At 39.9% G+C, this 17,692-nt stretch overlaps 1 protein-coding gene across 1 annotated transcript in view; it reads left to right on the top strand.

The window, feature by feature from the left end:
* RALYL (RALY RNA binding protein like) overlaps window positions 1–17,692 on the top strand; it is a gene marked incomplete at its 3' end in the record, with an annotated part of 339,207 nt that overhangs the window by 246,658 nt on the left and 74,857 nt on the right. The window contains exon 3 of the mRNA XM_080694753.1: window positions 15,387–15,419. Within this exon, the coding sequence (XP_080550879.1) occupies window positions 15,387–15,419 (33 nt within the window). The remainder of the gene's footprint in view (window positions 1–15,386; window positions 15,420–17,692) is intronic.

The following is a 17,692-nucleotide window of genomic DNA, read 5'->3' as shown; positions in this document are numbered from 1 at the left end:
AGCATTTGATTAGAGAAACAAAAGGCAAATTATAAAAACATCATGCCTACAACTATTTACCAAATTAAATAAGTGCAGAGAAAAATTGAAGGAAAATATTCTTGTTGTCTTTGGATGGTGGCCGTATGGATATTGTTTCTCGTATAATTTTAATGCCTAATGCAAAATTTTCCTTGAGGAGAATTTTATAACAAAAAATGATATATGGGTTTTTTTTGGTGGTACTGGGGTTCCTGGAAACCCTTCTACCTCCGGGCTACCCTCCCAGACCTATTTTTATACTTTTTTATTCAGAAACAGGGTCTCTTAAGCCAGCGAGGCTGGCTTTGAACCTGCGCGATCCTCCTGTCTCCGCCTCCCAAGCGCAGGGATTACAAGCGTGCGCCACCATGCCCAGCTATAAATGATATATATTTAAAACCAGATTTTTTTTTCAGTGGTGAATGATGCATGCACATCATACATACAAACCCACTCATGCAGACAACAATGGGTATTTTTGTGTGTGTTTGTGGGGCAAAGCCAGTTGGGCTGGCACATCCCTTCGTCTTGAGAACTAGACTTCTCTAGTCACCATGGCTATTAGGAAAGTTAATTTTCTAAAGGTCAACTTCATTAACATTAGTCTCACAGTTCAGTGCAGTGCAGTGCAGAAGACGTGGTGGCTGGATTGTCAGTTAGCTAATGCCAGGACAGGATGGGGAGCTCGGTGTGCAGAGAGAAGGGCAAGGAGCAGGGTGCAGGAGGAGAGCAGCTGAAGTCATCAAAGCTTCAAACACAAAGAACTCAAAATTGATGAGCCCTTAAGTGGGGCAATAAAATAAGTAATCAGGAATGCCTAGTGATGAAGGCAAGTTCTTCAGATTAGTGAGCTCATAATAAGACAATGGCTCCTGCCTGACAGGAACTATCCCTTATTGTACTTAAAGCTGTAGCTCAGCTGCCTTGCTGCTGCTTTGAAAGGGCATAGTATACGTGAGCTCTAGATTGTAATGGAATAAAGCTCAGGTTGTAGCCTTTGTATGCTGAGCATGAGACATGACAGAAAAGGAGGAGACAGGGTGGCATGATCTTCTTAACAGAGAAGACCTAGCAATGCAGGACAGCAGTGGTAATAAGTCTGAATATAGTGCGTGTATTTGAAAATGCTTTTTAAAAATGAAACAACCAACAACTGAATTTGCAAGGAAAAGAGAGGATGACCCACAAAACACAGATAGGCAAATGTGAAATAGTATTTTGAATTGGATGGCTTGGCAACTATTATAGGCAAAGTTCTACCCTTACCCAAAGTTGTCTATATCAAGGTGAATACATTATAATGATAAGTGATAATTCTAGGAGAATTAAACAATCATAATTTCTTAAATTTGTGTTTGCTAAAGATTCTCTTGTTTATATTTTTATCATTTCCCCAATTCAAAATAACAAGTCTCATATTTAGAAGGTTAAGAAATGAAACATTATATGTCTAGTATTTAAAAATATGAATTATATTGCATGTATAAAAGTTGAAATACTTGGCATAAAAAGTAAACATAGAGAAGAAAGAAATAATATTGGGCACCCATTTTTATTGAAAAAGTAAATGTATTCCTAAATATAATGCATGTGCTGCCTTCCTCTATTCTGATATCTTTAATGGTAAAAAGATGAAAGCAAGAACTGCCAACCTTATGAGTGGGATGAAGCAGGATGTGGGCAGCAGTTACCGGACAAGCTATACTTGATTTAGCTGGAAAGAATGCCATGGAGGGAACCCATTGATAGGTTATGGTTCTTTGGACAGAATAAACACCAGTCGTAGGATATGGCAGCTGAGCAGCTTAGTCAGCTGATCCCTCTGAGGGCCCTTGGTACAGCAGCCATTTGAACTTAGGATCCAAGTCACAGCCAAATTCTAGGGTCAGATTAAATTGATGGAGAGAGATAAAAAATGAACTCCATACTTCACATGAAGTCAACCCAGAGGTTCTATTTAAAACCACTGAAGACTTGAGAACCGCTGATCCCAGCAATTTTCAGGGGCTAACATATCAAGCCTGGAAAGACGACTTATCTTTTATCTTCTATTAACAAGGCTCATCAGGGACTGATCAGTGGATCTAGTCAAGGAGAATCAAACACAAATTTGATAATATATACCTGTTTCATCAATTAATTATTATGCATGTTCTGGACATTTTGGAGGGCACTAAAGAAATACCACTTAACAAAATGGACAAAAATATCAGACCTTGCTTTCAAGTATGAGGTAACTGAAAATAACCAAAATAATGTTATATTAGGAGGCAATAGATGCTATGGGAAAAAATAATCTGGTAAAGAGAATTGGAACTAGGGATAAGAGAAGTGATTGAATAGGATGGTCCATGAAGACATAGTAGAGAAGGTGACAATTGAACAGACTTGGAGGCAGTGATGAGCAGGTAAGGTGATACCTGTGAGAAAGCTTTCTAGGCAGAGGGACTAACTGGAAATAGGTGCTAGAGCAGGAGCATATCTGTGCATTTGCAAAAGCAAGACGGCCAGAGTCTCTGGAGCTGATACAGAAGAGGCAAGCAAAGACTGGTGGAGACATGAGACCTAACAGCAGCGCCACATGATGGAAAACCTCATAGGTCTTTGACATAGTTTGGCGTGTGTGTGTGTGCGTGTGTGTGTGTGTGTGTGTGTGTGTGTGTGTGTGTGTTACTGGGAATTGTACCCAGAGGCATTATATCTCTGAACTACCCCCACATGCCAGATTTTATTTCTTATTTGAAAACAAGATCTCTCTAGGTTGCTGAGAGCCTCACTAAGTCGCCAAAGCTGGCTTCAAAACCGTGATTCCCCTGTTTCAGCCTCCCAAGTACGAGGATTACAGGCATGAGCTATTGCATCTAGCTGTAGTTGGGCTTTTACTGTACAGCTGTAGTTGGCTTTTACTCTGAGAGAAATAGACTTTGTATACCGGAGGTAAAAGGGCTTCCAGGAACCCCAGTACCACCAAAAAAAAAAAAAAAAAAAAGAAAGAAATAGACTTTGAAACGTTTTTAGCAGAGGAGTACTATGCCAGAACTTAAATGCTGAAAGGTCCCATGAGCCTTGCGTTGAGACTCACTCATGAAAGAGCGAAGGTAGAACGTGGGAAATGAGGCAGGAGATTGTGGTGACATAAGCACAGCTGAGATTTCAAAAATAAAAATGGCTGTTACAGGCATATTGTGAAAGTAGAGCCAACAAGAATCCTAGATTGGATGTAGACTGTGAGAAAAGGAATGCAGGCAGGGATGGCATTTTCATTGTTTTCTAATGAGTAACAAAATGCATTAGCTTATAAAGAAGTCCGTGTCATACATGACAGTCTAGCAAGGTTCACTGAATAGTTAGTTCTGCTCTGTTATGCTGTGTCCAAGATGGCTCCTGTACTTTTCTATCTGGAACCCATGGGCTGGCTGGGTAGAACAGCCAAGGTGGCTAAGTCCACATGAACATGTCTTGTGCCATGAGCATGAACATGATGTCCACATGAACATCCCTTGTGCCAGTCTAAGGCTTTGTCGTATTATGGTGACCTCAAAGTAGTCAGGGTTTTACAAGGTGACTGCCTTCAAGAAGGAGAAAGAAGCTGCCCGTCCTATTAAAACCTGAAATGGGAGCTCCAGAATCCCATATCTGTGACTATTTTATTATTATTATTATTATTATTATTATTATTATTATTAATTATTTGGTGGTCCTGGAGTTCCTGGAAGCCCTTCTACCTCCGGGCTATACTCCCAAACCTATTTTTATATTTTTATTTGGAAACAGGGTCTCTTAAGCCAGCGCAGCTGGCTTCGAACCAGCATGATCCTCCTGTCTCTGCCTCCCAAGTGTGGGGATTACAAGCGTGCGCCACCACACCCAGCTGTGACATTATTTTTAATGAGGAAAAGTCACAAGCGGATAGATTCCATCCTCCTCTATTTGGTGGAGGCAAGAAATTGATGATGGATAGACTATTTGCCAGAGAGATCTCCAAGGCGTTTGGACTGAGAAACTATATATATATATATATATATATATATATATATATATATATATATATATATATATATATATATATATATATTGTAAGTTAAGTGAGATGAGGAAAAACCTCAGAAGTTGGAGTAGAGAGGAGTGGGGTTGGCAGACATAGGTATAGTTCTTGGACAAGCTGAAGTTGAGATTCCTACTAGAAATTTGAGTAAGGATGTCAAGTAGACAGTTGAATGGCTAATCTGAAGTTGAGGGGAGATGTGTGGTCTGAATGTGCATACTACTGACAAGAGCAAACGAGTAAGTAAAGTTAGAAAAGAATCCCAAAATCTGAGCTCTAGAACATTCTACTATTTGAAGTTAAAAAGCAGCAAATGTGACTAGGAAGAACAAGCAATGGCATAATTTGAAGGAAATGAAAGCCAGGGAAGAAAACACTTTCACTAAGAATTAGTTGGATCAAGTGCTCGAATTAGTTGGATCAAGTGCTCTCTCTCTCTCTCTCTCTCTCTCTCTCTCTCTCTCTCTCTCTCTCTCTCTCTCTCTCTCTCTTCAGTACTTAAGATGAAATCCAGGGGCATTCCATCTTCAAGCTAGACCCCCAGCCCTATTTTTATTCTTTATTTTGAAGCAGGGTCTCACTGAATTGCAAAGGGCCTCACTAAGGAGCTGAGGATGTCCACGAACCGCCATTCTCCTGTCTCAGCCTCCCAAATACTGGGATTACAAGTGTGCATCACCACACCTGGCTGGATCAAGTGCTTTTCAAATTTCACTTTAACTTGTAATTCACCATTGGACCAATCATCATGGAGACCATTAGAAATGAAGAGAACAAGCTGGGTGTGGTGGCACATGGTTGTAATACCAGTACTTGGGAGGCTGAGACAGGAGGATCACATGTTCAAGGACTGCCCTTAGCAATTTAGTAAGGCCCTCAGCAACTTAGTGAGTCTCTGCTTCAGAATAAAAAGTAAAATAGGACTGTGGGTATAGCCAAAGGTAAAATATCTTCTTATTCAATCCCCAGTACTATCCTCTCCCCACAAAAAAATACCAAGACTTTGTATCCATCAGGTTTGGGGTTGTGCCTTGGTTCTATATGGTTAACTCAGGGAGAATCCCAAAAGGTGATAGGGCATAGAATTATAAACCCACATGTTTACAAGATACCTGCAGCTGCAGGGTGAGAGAGACTCTACCATGATGCCAAAATGCAGTCCTGCCAGTTAGGTGGAGCTTCCAACATGATCAGGAGTAGGATATATTGATAATCCAGATAAGTGATGGGCATCACATGATTTTATTAGCATGTAATGGATAAGAATGTTAAATTCTTAAATTTAGTTCCATGATTTAATTCTTTCAAGAACTGGAAGTAGAAGTTTGGTTCAGGGAGAGGCTTAGATTACTATGACAGAAACCTACACAGATTAACCTACCAGACAAGTATATTGCTAGGAAAGGGGCAGAAATATGGTTAAGAAAAATATACACAAAAATTAATTGTTTCTTGAAGCCTATGTAAGATATTAGCCACAACCCAGTCAGAATGAGTTGCAAGTACTTTATTAAAAGACGGAAGAGGAGCCGGGCGTGGTGGCCCATGCTTGTAATCCCTGTGCTTGGGAGGCAGAGACAGGAGGATCGCACAGGTTCGAAGCCAGCCTCTCTGTCTTAAGAGACCCTGTTTCCTAATAAAAATGTAAAATAGGTCTGGGAGTGTAGCCCGGAAGTAGAATGGCATCCAGGAACTCCAGTACCACCAAAAACAAAGAAAAGAAGAAAGAGGAAAGGGTGAAGTTGAAGCTGGGACCTGTAGGGTATGCGCATGCAGGACAGGTAGAGATGATGGAAAAAATAGAAGGGGGAGAGAAAGGAGGACAAAAATAATCACCTGCTCATAGCAAACTACTGTGGCCCAAGAAGACATGTATTATGTCACTTACCACTATTCACACTCAATCTGCACTCCGTATCCATCATGATTCATAATCAAATGACTGCCCAGAACTGTATTGACTCTGGTATCTTCATTTCAAGTGGAGAAGAAAAGATAAATGGCATCAGAATTCTGCAAAGAGAAGAATTGAGGGCTGAGATCTGAAACTGGGTAACTGCAGCTGATTACCTGCTCCTCCATGCTGACTCTTGACAGATGCAGTTTCTCCCTGGGATTTAACAGCCATTAGCAAGCAACTAAATAAGACAGTTGAAAGAGACAGCTGAGCAGCTACTTGCTAGTTTTTCTTAAATTTACTTTGCTGCACGACATAGGTTTGGAACTGAGATGAGCAGATCTCCCTGCATGAAAATAATTGAGTTTGGAAGTATTTCTTTTCAGACAGTCATTTTTCATAATGTACTGGAAGCATCTGCAGAGTCAATAGCACACCATTCCTACGTGAGAGACAGGGGAGATATCCCTAGAATCACATGAAGGAAAGACTGAGACCCCATAGTCTACTTTGGTCAACTATCTACAGCCATCATCCCCTTTGATGCCCCCCAAAACCACTGGGAAAAGTGTTTTGAGTCTCCCAGGGGAATCCACTAATGCTTAATGATATTTCTTGCCAGGAGCTTCTTCTTTATCCTTCCCCTCCATTCTTCTCGCTGCAGTTCAAACCCCCTGGTAGAGTTATGAGAGAACATTATAGCCTGTCCAAGGGAGATGAGCCCTGCAGCCTCAATTTTCAATGTGGCAAAAGTCAGGACTGTGGGTGTCAGAACTGTACTGAGATTCTTGGTTGATACCAGAGCCATCCATTAATCTGTCCCTGGAGTGAGCGGCGCAGATGGTGGTAACTGCAAATGAAACTTACCAAGGGGCCTGATTATAGCCCTGAGCAGAGATTTCAATTGGGCATGCAAGCCCTTGAAAATGGTATTGCAGGAAATAGAGGGGAAAGCTGCTTTTTATCCCAAAGAAATTGAATCCATTGTAAGAAAATCCCACTGTAGGGGTAAAGGACCTTGGTTTTTCTCAGCACCATAGGTAATTTGCTGTTCTTCTAACCATCAACAAATAAATACAAGGGATGGTACAAACACACTATGAGACTAAGACAGAACTCTTCATCAGATGGCCTAAATTACCATCCTGTTCTGTGCTTTTCTAGCTTAAAGATCTTAGGAAAGTTAATCCTTTCTGCCTTAGTTTTACAAAACAAAAATGATAAGGATACCAACTTCACAGGAAGTTTTATTTCATTTTATTTACAAAATAAAAATAATAAGGATACCAACTTCACAGAAGGTTCTAAGGACTAAATGTATTAAAATGCTTAAAGCAATGTGCCAAATTCAAAGTAGGCATTGAATATCCATTGCTATCTGTGCACATTGACATACAGTCTGGAAATCCAAGTTCTACTGCAGACCTTATACCTCTTCGTTCCTTTTGTAGCCTTGAGCAAATTTCTGCACCTTCTATTGGCACCAAAGTAGGTAAATGCATGTTTGGGCGCCATTCTTTACCTTTCTCTTTTTATTGCTGTAGCAGACATACATGACACCACACCCTGATGCCTGAGAAGGGTTTTTTAAATTGTTGCATTGTAGTCAGGCATCCTGATGAAATTCAGAGTGGAGAGCGACATATATGTTGCACATAGCACTTGGTGAGCCTCATCTCCCACTCCATTCCACCCCAGTCCCTTTCTTTCCCTGTGCACAACATTGAGATGGTCGTCGATAATCTTGTATATTTATTTACATCTGTCTCTTGTGTTGATTAAAGTATTCATCAGTTCCCTCCCCCCAACTAGCCTCCTTTCTTCCATCACTCCACTAGGGGTTCTCCTCCCTTATCTGAAGTCCCTTTGCATCCCAGCCTCCCCCTTGCTTTCACAGATGAAAAAAAGTATATGACCCTCCACCTTTTGTGACTAATTCCACTCAGCATAATGTTCTCTAGTTTCATTCGTTTTCCTGCAAATAATATAATTTCATTCTTCTTTAAGGCTGAAGAGAGTTTCATTGTGTGCATATCCCATAATTTCATAATCTGTTCATCTGCTAATGGATATATAATGGACTAGTTATAAAGCCCATTTGGCTATTGTGTATTGTGCTGCTATAAACATAGATATGCATGTATTAGTATAATATTCTGGCTTGAATCCCTTTGGGTAAATACACAGGAGTTGGTATAGCTGAGTTGTACGGTAGGTCTATTCCTATTCTTTTGAGGGCCCTCCACATTGAGCCCCAAAATGGCTCCTCTAATTTGCAATCCCATGAACAATGTATTGGAGTTCTCATTTCTCCGCATCCTTGCCAGGATTTATTACTGTTTGTATTTTTAAGGACTGTCATTCTAATTGGGGTAGGTGAAATCCCGGTGTGGTTTGGATTCGCATCTCTATGACTGAGGAGGGTGTAGAATTCTCATCAACACATTGTTCCTAGAAGTCACCACCAATCAATCAAAGTTGACATGGGAATTAAAACTTATTTGAACTGGGTGTGGTGGTGCACGCTTGTAATTCCAGTACTTGGAAGGCTAAGACAGGAGGATCTGCAAGTTTGCAGCCAGCCTCAGCTACTTAGTGAAGCCCTCTGCAACTTAGTGAGACCTTGTTTTAAAATAAAGACTAAAAAATAGAGCTGGGGATGTAGCTTGGAGGTAAAATGTCTCTGGGTTCCATCTCCAGTACTGGGGAAAAAAAAAAAAAAAGAACTTATTTGAGCCACAGCCTGTCATCCCAACTACTCCAGAGGCAGGAACGTCACAAGTCCAGGCCAGCCTGGGCAAGGTATCCAGACCTTGCCTCAAAAGCTGCATTCCCAGCTCAGTGGACGAGCAAACCCTGAATTCAATCCAGTACCACTGAATAAACAAATGAACAATGAAAAAAATTAGCTGACCTCTAGCATGTAAGCATTTAAGGGCACGACTGTGTCCCCTCTCAGACACCTCAGACTCTCCAGGCTGGTCTCACCCAGGGCCCCACTTTGCCACAAATGTAGATGTTGTTGAGATGACCCCACCAGTGGTTATGCTTGAGATAATATTTGTGAATCTGTCACAACACTATACCCTTGTAGTAGCCACAACTGGAGAAAGGATGTGGTTGACAGAAGAGTCTGCTCAAGACCCGCACACAGCAACTTCTGGGATGTTTAGTCCCAGTGGCACACAGTGTCTTTGGGCAGGTGGAGGTGAGGATCCCAAGCACGGCACATCAGAGATCCTTCTTTTCTCAGAAGAGTCATGGGTGTCTGGGCATGCCATGCTGAGCAGGGAGCACTGAAACATGGAATTCTGCTTTGTTTCATTTTGATTCTCCTCAGGGAAAGGAAGAAGAAGAATAACAGTATAAGTACCACAAACAGATTTAAACTTTCAGCAGATCTCAATGAATCATGAATTCCCCTCAGCTTACCCATGAATATCCTATCCCTGTTACATAAAACAGTCACTCTCTTTTAGAAAGGCAATAAATTGATTCTAAGAATGCTGATAAAATTGGTTATATTTTAATATACAAAATAAGGAAGACAGCTAAGAACCACTTTACAGGTGTTTCTGTTTGGTTGCTTATCATCTTTTGCTTACATTTTAATCACTTATCTTGAAAAAGAGCCTACTTAAATCAGGCCCCGGAATGATGAAATTGTTGTGTGGACGTGTTTAGATTGCCACTTAATGATGATGTAGACTACATTTAAAATACAAAATAAGATTCCTATAATCCTCAAAGACCATCTTAATTCTAGAAAAACATGTAAAGTTATTCCACAAATTACAATCACTAAAAGTGAATTTATGATGACTTGGGCAACCATCCCCTTCTGGGCCAGAGAGACCACAGGCCCAGCCGATGTGACATCTCTCGCGTTCTTTTCAATTTTCTAAGAAGAGTATGGCTCAACAGTGGAATCTATAGGCTGAAATGGTCAAAAACTGGGAAGTACCAGGCATGGTGGTACACACCTGTAACCTCATACTAGGGAGGCTGAGACCAGAGGATCACAGGTTTGATGCCAGCCTCAAAGTTAATGATATCTTTTTTCAAAATTAAAAATAAAATAGGGTTAGGGGTACAGATTGAAGGTAGAATGCCCCTGGGTTCAATTCTCAGTTAAAAGAAAAATAACTGGGAAATTATACTGCAACCAAATTGTGAATGAACTTCTAGTTATTTTAAGAGGTTTGAAATTTACCCTATAGGTAAGAAATGGGAGTAAGAGTGGTAGAGGAGAAAGTGTATTTTACAAAGATATGTTCTGTTAATAGGTATGGCTATTCCAAAGAAATGCTGAAGAAGGCCATTCAGTGAGGATTTTTTTTTTCTAACATTTAATATATAGGTTGTTTATCTCTTGAAATGTGATGTAAAGAATTGAGAGATAAAACAGATTGAAGAGGGCTTAGGGCAACAGAAACGGGAAACCTAGGAGGATCTCTTCAAAGGGAGTGTTGTTGGAAAGGAGCTAATGAGACAAGACTCTGACCTTTCGAGTTTGGTCACAAGAATGGCTGAGTGTTCTCAGGACAAAACAAGGAAGATCAAAATGAGGGGGAGCAAGTGAATCTCATTTGGGACCTGTTAAGTTAGAAACACTTTGACACTTAAAGACCTTCAATGGGCAACTATAAGCACATGTCATAACTAAAACAATGCTAGAAACAGAAGTTTCAGAGTCTGCAGAGCATGCAGATGACATTTGAAACCACATGAGATTTCCTAGTAGAGCAAAGATGTATAAAAACAGAAAATGTGGCAATGCCATAAGGCACATGTAAACAAAACAAAATAAAATATAGATCTGAGATGCAGCCTGCCAGGGGAGAACTTTGCCAAGGGCCTGAACTTTGGACCCAATGCCTACATTCAAATCTAACCCAACCATTTGGGGCAGGGTACTTAACATCTTCGGGTGTTAGTTAGTTTCTTCATCTGTAAATGGGAACTACCTCAGAGAGCATCCCGATGTTTAAATAAATGGGTGTTTAGAAAACGTTTTGAATAATACTTGACCTTTAGTAAATACAGTTTATTTTAGTTAAAAAAAAGTGCTATAATTCCTTTAGTCCCAAATATTGATCTTCTTTCTTGCTTTGTTTTATTTCTCTACTTTTTCTAATTTTTTCTAAAGGCTATGGCTTATTTATCTTGTTCTATTTCTAAATTCTAGCGGGCCCTAAAAGAATTATTGTTAAATTTGCTACCTATTATTTCACGTGAAAAGTAAATCTTAGGAGAGATAAAAAAAAAATCAATCCTTTTCTTCATGAAACAATTATCTTATTTTAAAAAATCTTAGGAAGTTTTCACTGGGCCTATAACAATATAATCATCTGTTTCTAAGGACTAATTTGATGAACAGTTTTCTCCAAAGAGGTATTCCTCCTGGTTTTCTTCTTTTACGTTGTTTTTGGGACTAAAATTACTAAAATGAGCTCTTTTTGCTTTCAATCAGTTTCTGCATTAGAGTTAACAGTGTGCCTTTAGCAGAGTTATGACCATCAGGGTTCATTCTACACCAGAAACTGTGCTAGATACTCAAAGTATTCAACATCCTATTCTTCACAATAACCCCTTGAGTTAGCTAAGATCTTCTCTACGTAATTGAGGAAGAGAAGGACGATCAGATTCTCTAATCATCTCCAGGTTATGGAACTTCCTCAGCACCATGAAGCATGACTGAGAAACCGACTGCAAAGCACCACTGGCCATGGGCCAGCTGTCACAGTGCTCTGCAGTGCGGCTTCATTTTGAGGATGAGACGTGGTGGAATGCATGATGGTGGCTCAATCCCAGGATGTCCTGCTCTACTGTACCCCAGAAGTTGCTTGATTTTGGTACCTAGGACTTATCTTCTGTGGCTCAGAGTGACAATGGGCACTAGTCTTTTCTTTCTTCTCAGTTTATGGAGTATCTTTCAACTGGGCCCATAAGAGGCTTAACATAGAACTGTTGAAAGTCTCTTGCTAAAGCAGAAATCCATGTTAATAAGATTTCCATGGTCTTAATGAGATTTGAAGTTCACTTTTTAAATCCAAGACTATTGTCCCGAGAATATGTCATAGTGATAAAGAGAAGTATAAGAAGCTCAGAGATGGATTTGTTCCTAAAGGTGAACATTTTAGAGAGTTAGATGAAGATAAACTTGAAAGATAAATAAATCATGCATATGGAGAGAAACAAAAAAAAAAAAACAGTATTTAGGTATGGAAATAGAATGCTCAGAGGCAACCAAACAAAATTAAACATGATGTGTCTGGACAATAAATACATAATTTATCTAGAAAAAAAATGTTTAGCAGGAGAAGAGATAAAGAGAAAGGTGTTGGCATGTTAGCGAGGTGCTAAAATGTTTGGGTATCGTCGTATGGTTATGGGAGTTATCAAGGTGATGTCATGTCACTCGCATTCTAAGTGAATCCATCGGTATAGCCACAAAGTCTAAAATGCTGATGTAGAAAGAAATTTAAAGCATTCTGATTTTCTAAACACAGGAAAAATCTTAATAAGCATCAAAAGTAAAAAGTATCTACTTGGAGAGGTTGTTTGCATTCCCTTTCAATGTGATAATTATGACATGAGTTTGCACGCTTTTTCTGTAAAAGACAGAGTAAATATTTAAGCGCTGCAGACATACAGTCTACGACAACTGCTCAACTTGTTGCTGTTATCACAGAAGAATCCTTACAGAATCCATATGTGAAACAGTGTGGGTACATTTCAATAAGCCTTACTTATGTACGCTGAATTTTGAGTTTCATATGATTTTCACATAATACAAAATCATTCCTTTGATTTTTTTTCCCAACAACTTAAAAAAATGTGAAAATCATTATCAGCTTGTGAGTTATATAAAAATCAGATGGCAAGCAGAATTTGGTCTATAGATCGGGGCCTGAAAACCCTTAGCTAATAGAATACCAATTTGAACTCTTGATCCAATTGCATTTTGAAAACTTTTGATTCCCCTCTGAAGTCTTCTATTGAACATTTGGGAAAAGGCAGACCGTCCAGTGGTGCGTGAAGCAGTAAGATTAACGGCGGCGGCTGACTAGCTGGTCCCGCTGACCGTATTTATCAGTAGGGTCATGTTCCAATATAACCTATGTCCCTACGTGTTCCAATATAACAGCTACGTGTCTGAAACCATCTGAAAAAAGAAAAGTTAATCAATAAATATTATTCCAAATACACTCTGAGCTCAGTGGATTATTGCAGAGAAAAGGAAAAGGGGGGGAAAGTTGTGGGCCTTGCTTTATTCGGGTTGTTTACGGTTCCCTCGGGGAACGTGGCGCAGTGTAGTTAAAATATGATGCGGTGCCTAAAGGGTATCACCTCACCCGAGCAGATCGCACGCACCTTCTACATTCTGACAGATGCTGAGCAGAAATTACTGTCAAGCACGGGGAGAAGTAATTCCATTACTGTCCATGTTAGCGCCTTTTCAAGTGTTTTAAATCAAAAAGAAGGGAAAAGTGGTATCTTCAGGATAGTTCAATAAGAAAACAGTCTTCTAGACAATATATGGGATTCCCTTTCATTTCTTTGAAGTAATTTCCTTCTGGTCACTTGGCACTGGTAATGTTCTTTGGAAAGTAAGCTCTGCCAAATGTTTTCCCTTATTTCTTTACAACTTCCCCTCCCCGCCCTAGTTCTCTTGGCTTTTCCATGTCGCAAATGTGTGAGAAAAATAAGCAAACACAATATGACAACTATTTCACATGAAGGTAGAAATGTCAAAAATATTAGAGTTCATAAGAGAAAACCTTACATCAATATACACTGTCAAACTATTAGCACCAACTGCTTTTTATGTCGTTTGTTTGGTTTTTGGTACCAGAGATTGAACTCAGGGGCATTATACCTCTGAACTATGCCTCAAGCCCTATTTTATTTTTTATTTTGAATCAAGGTCTCACTAAGTTGTGGAGGCTGGGCTCAAACCTGCAATCCTCCCGTTTCAGCCTCCCAAGCACTAGAATTGTAGGAATGTGTTACCATACCATGCTCCAAATGCTATTTTTATCTGCTTTGTCCCCACCTATAGCTGTCTGAGTATGGGATTGGGGTATTTCTAGAATACTGGCTCCCTAAAAACGTCCCCTTACTGCTGTGATCCTTCGAGAAAAGCAGTATGACCTGTGGCAGTGTCATGCCAGCTCTGCCAAGAATGTGCCCGGGCATAGTTCTAATAAGCTATATTTTTACAGGTACAGAATGAACTAGGAACAAAAATGGTGAATCGCCCTAATTCTAAGGCAGTCACTTATTTCAATTGTCAACTTTAATATGTAAAAATAGTCAGCTGGTGCTCAGTAAATGTTGTAGAATGAAATTTATTGCTATTTTTTCTCTTCCTGGTACTGAAGATGGAACCAATGAGCATTCTATCCATTCCACCTCCAAGCTACACCCCCAGCCCTTTTTATTTTGAAACAGGGTCTCGCTAAATTGCTGAGGGTCTTGCTAAATTGCAGAGGCTGACCTATAACCTGAGATCCTCCTTTCATTAGCCTCCCAACTACTGGGATTATAGATGTATGCCCTCATCACCTCACCAGGCTGTAGACTTCACTTTTGATATGATAGGAGGTACAGAAAATACCTACGGACCCTAATCTCTAATCTGTAACTTAACGCTATCAGCCTCCTTCTAGGGGTGTTACTGCCAGCAAATGACCAGGTATGGCATGCTGCTTCTGTTTTTTTTTGTGTGTGTGTGGGTTTTTTTTTATTTTTTTGTTTTTTTGTTTGTTTGTTTTGTGTGTGTGGTACTGGAGATGGAACCCAGAAGCTTTCTACCCGCAGGCTACACTCCCAGACCTATTTTATATTTTATTTGGAAACAGGATCTCACTAAGTTGCTAAGAGCCTCACTAAGTAGCTGAGGCTGGCTTCGAACCTGTGCAATCATCTTTTCTCAGCATCCCAAGTGCTGGGATTACAAGTGTGCGCCTCTACGCCCGGCATGCCTCTGTCTTCATTAAAGAATATTACCCTGAAAGTCAATCCTTCAGCCAATATAAAACCAAATGCATTATAAATTTCTTCAGTATTACTGCTACAAGTAATTATCTTGAAAATTTTACAAATAAAACCATGAAAAAGAAAATAAAACAGAGAATACACATCAGAATTAGACTACAACTAATAATTTCAGTGTATCATTTGAATGGTATTTTGCCATTCCAAGGCACTCTTATTTTATTTAGCCTCTTGTTAATTCAGCCAGAATTTGAATTAGTTCACATTAGGCTTTACCGTATTATTTGCAGCTTTTACTGTTGCTAAAACTGTCTTTCCACCCAATCAAGTATAATAATTCTGTCAGATTTATGTAAAGCAGATTTTTGAACATCAAGCAAATTGTTATATTAACATAAATGCTTTTAATATTTTTCATAGACTTGAATCAAAGGAGCCCTTCCTGTCTGTTGGGTGAGTATATTTCTAAATATTTTAAATATTAGTTCTTCAATCCAGATTATCAAGGTCTTCTGTGATATTAAACCCCACATTCAAAATCGCATTATTGCATGACATGTTGGTATCTTTGTTTATATACCCTTAACTAAAATGCTCAATAGGCTGTTTTGTGACCTCAGAAATTCAGCTACTGGATGCATTTGAAACCCCGTGTCTACTGTGAAAGCTAAACAAGGTACAGTGAATATCCATATCCTCGTCATGGAAAGATATGCTCAGACTGGTTTTAAAAGTTCCTCTGAGCCACAGCCTCGCTACTCCTCGTCTGTCTACCCATTTGTATACTCTTTCTTTTTAATCTACCCAGTGTTTCTTCCCTCCTCCTCTAAAACTGTCTGAAAAACCTCTGTCTTTCATCCTGACTCTCGTTTTACTTTATTTCTCCAATTCACTCACACTCGCTGCTTCTCTGACACTAGGCAGAGGAGTCCCGAGGCAGATTTAGGTAAGACCAATGCTTGCCTCCTGGGATGGCATTGTTCTGAGTCACAGCGCATGTCCTATATCATTATGGTTGACAAGGACACACATGTGCTATTTTCAGGTATTCGGAACTAATTAAAAAGTTGGCGATGTTGTCTTTTTCCTACCAAGGAATCCTAAAATTTTTTGTCTCTTAAAGGGAACTCGCATGCTCAACATTATGGTTGTTGAATGAAATTTTATTAGAAGATGTGATCTCTAGAAAGAAAAGGAAACTATGCTATATTTGCAGAGGCAGAAAAAGTTACATAAACATAGCTACTGTGCTCATGCCTAATGACCAGAAACAGCAGATGAGGTTAGATTTTTAAATGATCGGATCAATTTTCTTTTATTACTTGGTTCACAGCCCTAGAGAGTATTTCTATCACTCACTGAACAACACGGTCCCCAATTCCCTTCAATTCCTCATGAAAGCATTTCAGAAAGCCTTTCAAATCATGGAAATCAAAATAATTGTTAGAGGAGATGGAAGAGAAAAATGGGGTATGTGCATTTTATTGGGAGATTTCATGAAAAATGAAAGGCCAAGTTTCTCTGGTCCCCAAAAATCGTTAGAGCATACTTTTCTCCTACATTGATCATCAGCTCCTATTGTTAAAAATCTCTAAACCCAAAGAAATCTTTTATTTTGAATGCATGTGTGTCTGCCCCGGAGTCAAGAGGGCTGAAATAGCTTCTCTTCATGCCTCACTTAATACAGCTTCTCTGCTGCCTTTTTGTTCTCCTGACGACTTTGAGATAGAATCCATTTCTTATTGCATACCTCTTCCAACAAGGGCAGACCCTAAGTATCTTTGTTTAAAACTTATCAGGAGATTAGCACTCAGTATCAGAGCCCGGAGAAAAACTTTGCAGAAAAAAAAAATATCTAATTCAAATATTCGCAAAGTATGAATATTGGCAGGACACTTAGACATTGCTTTTCTTCATATATGTCTTAAAGGTTAACTGGGTTACATAACTAAAATTAACCAACTTGAATCTGACATGATGGAGGAAAGCAAACTTTAAAGGGTTGGTGCAGAAAATAAATCAAGATGGCGGCGGTGGCGGACGGTATTCAGAAGAGGCAGACAGGTCGGATCCAATCCACTTGAATTTTTGAAAAATCTTCCAGAAAGTAGACTGCTCCTGCTGCACATGCTCAGAGACTCTGGACAACATACTATGTAAGAAAAATGTACGGGGCGAATCGGGGGGAGCCCCTCATGGCCAGGCCAGGCTCCTGGCGCTGGTCGTGGAAGCCTCTGCTTTCATGACTACCGAGCTCCGCTAAGCTGTGCTGGGGACCATGGTCTGCTCAGAGTAGCAGATCCTGCTCTCGGTGGTGAAGCTGTGGGCCTCCACTTTCAGTGGGGAGATAAAATCCATCGCTGCTAGGTATTCAGGCTCCCAGCTTCTGCAAAAGACACATTCTGTTTTCTTACATTAAAAAGAAAATTGAGCCTGGCGTGGTGGCGCACACTTGTAATCCCAGCATTTGGTAGGCTGAGACCTGAGGATTATGGTTCGGGGACAGCCTCAGCTACTCAGTGAGGCCCTCCGCGACTCAGTGAGACCCGGTTTCAAAATAAAGAATAAAAAATAGAGCAGGGGGTATAGCTCGGAGGTCGAATGCCTCTGGGTTCCATCCCCAGACCCGCAAATAAATAAATAAATAAATAAATAAATAAATAAATAAATAAATAAATAAAATTGAAGCCGGGCGTGTGGCACACACTTCTAATCTCTGCGCTTGG

The sequence above is a fragment of the Muscardinus avellanarius genome (assembly GCF_963383645.1).
Source record: "Muscardinus avellanarius genome assembly, chromosome: 4".
Taxonomy (NCBI): domain Eukaryota; kingdom Metazoa; phylum Chordata; class Mammalia; order Rodentia; family Gliridae; genus Muscardinus; species Muscardinus avellanarius.
The sequence above is the reverse complement of the archived record's forward strand: the minus strand, read 5'-3'. Positions and strand labels throughout refer to the sequence as shown.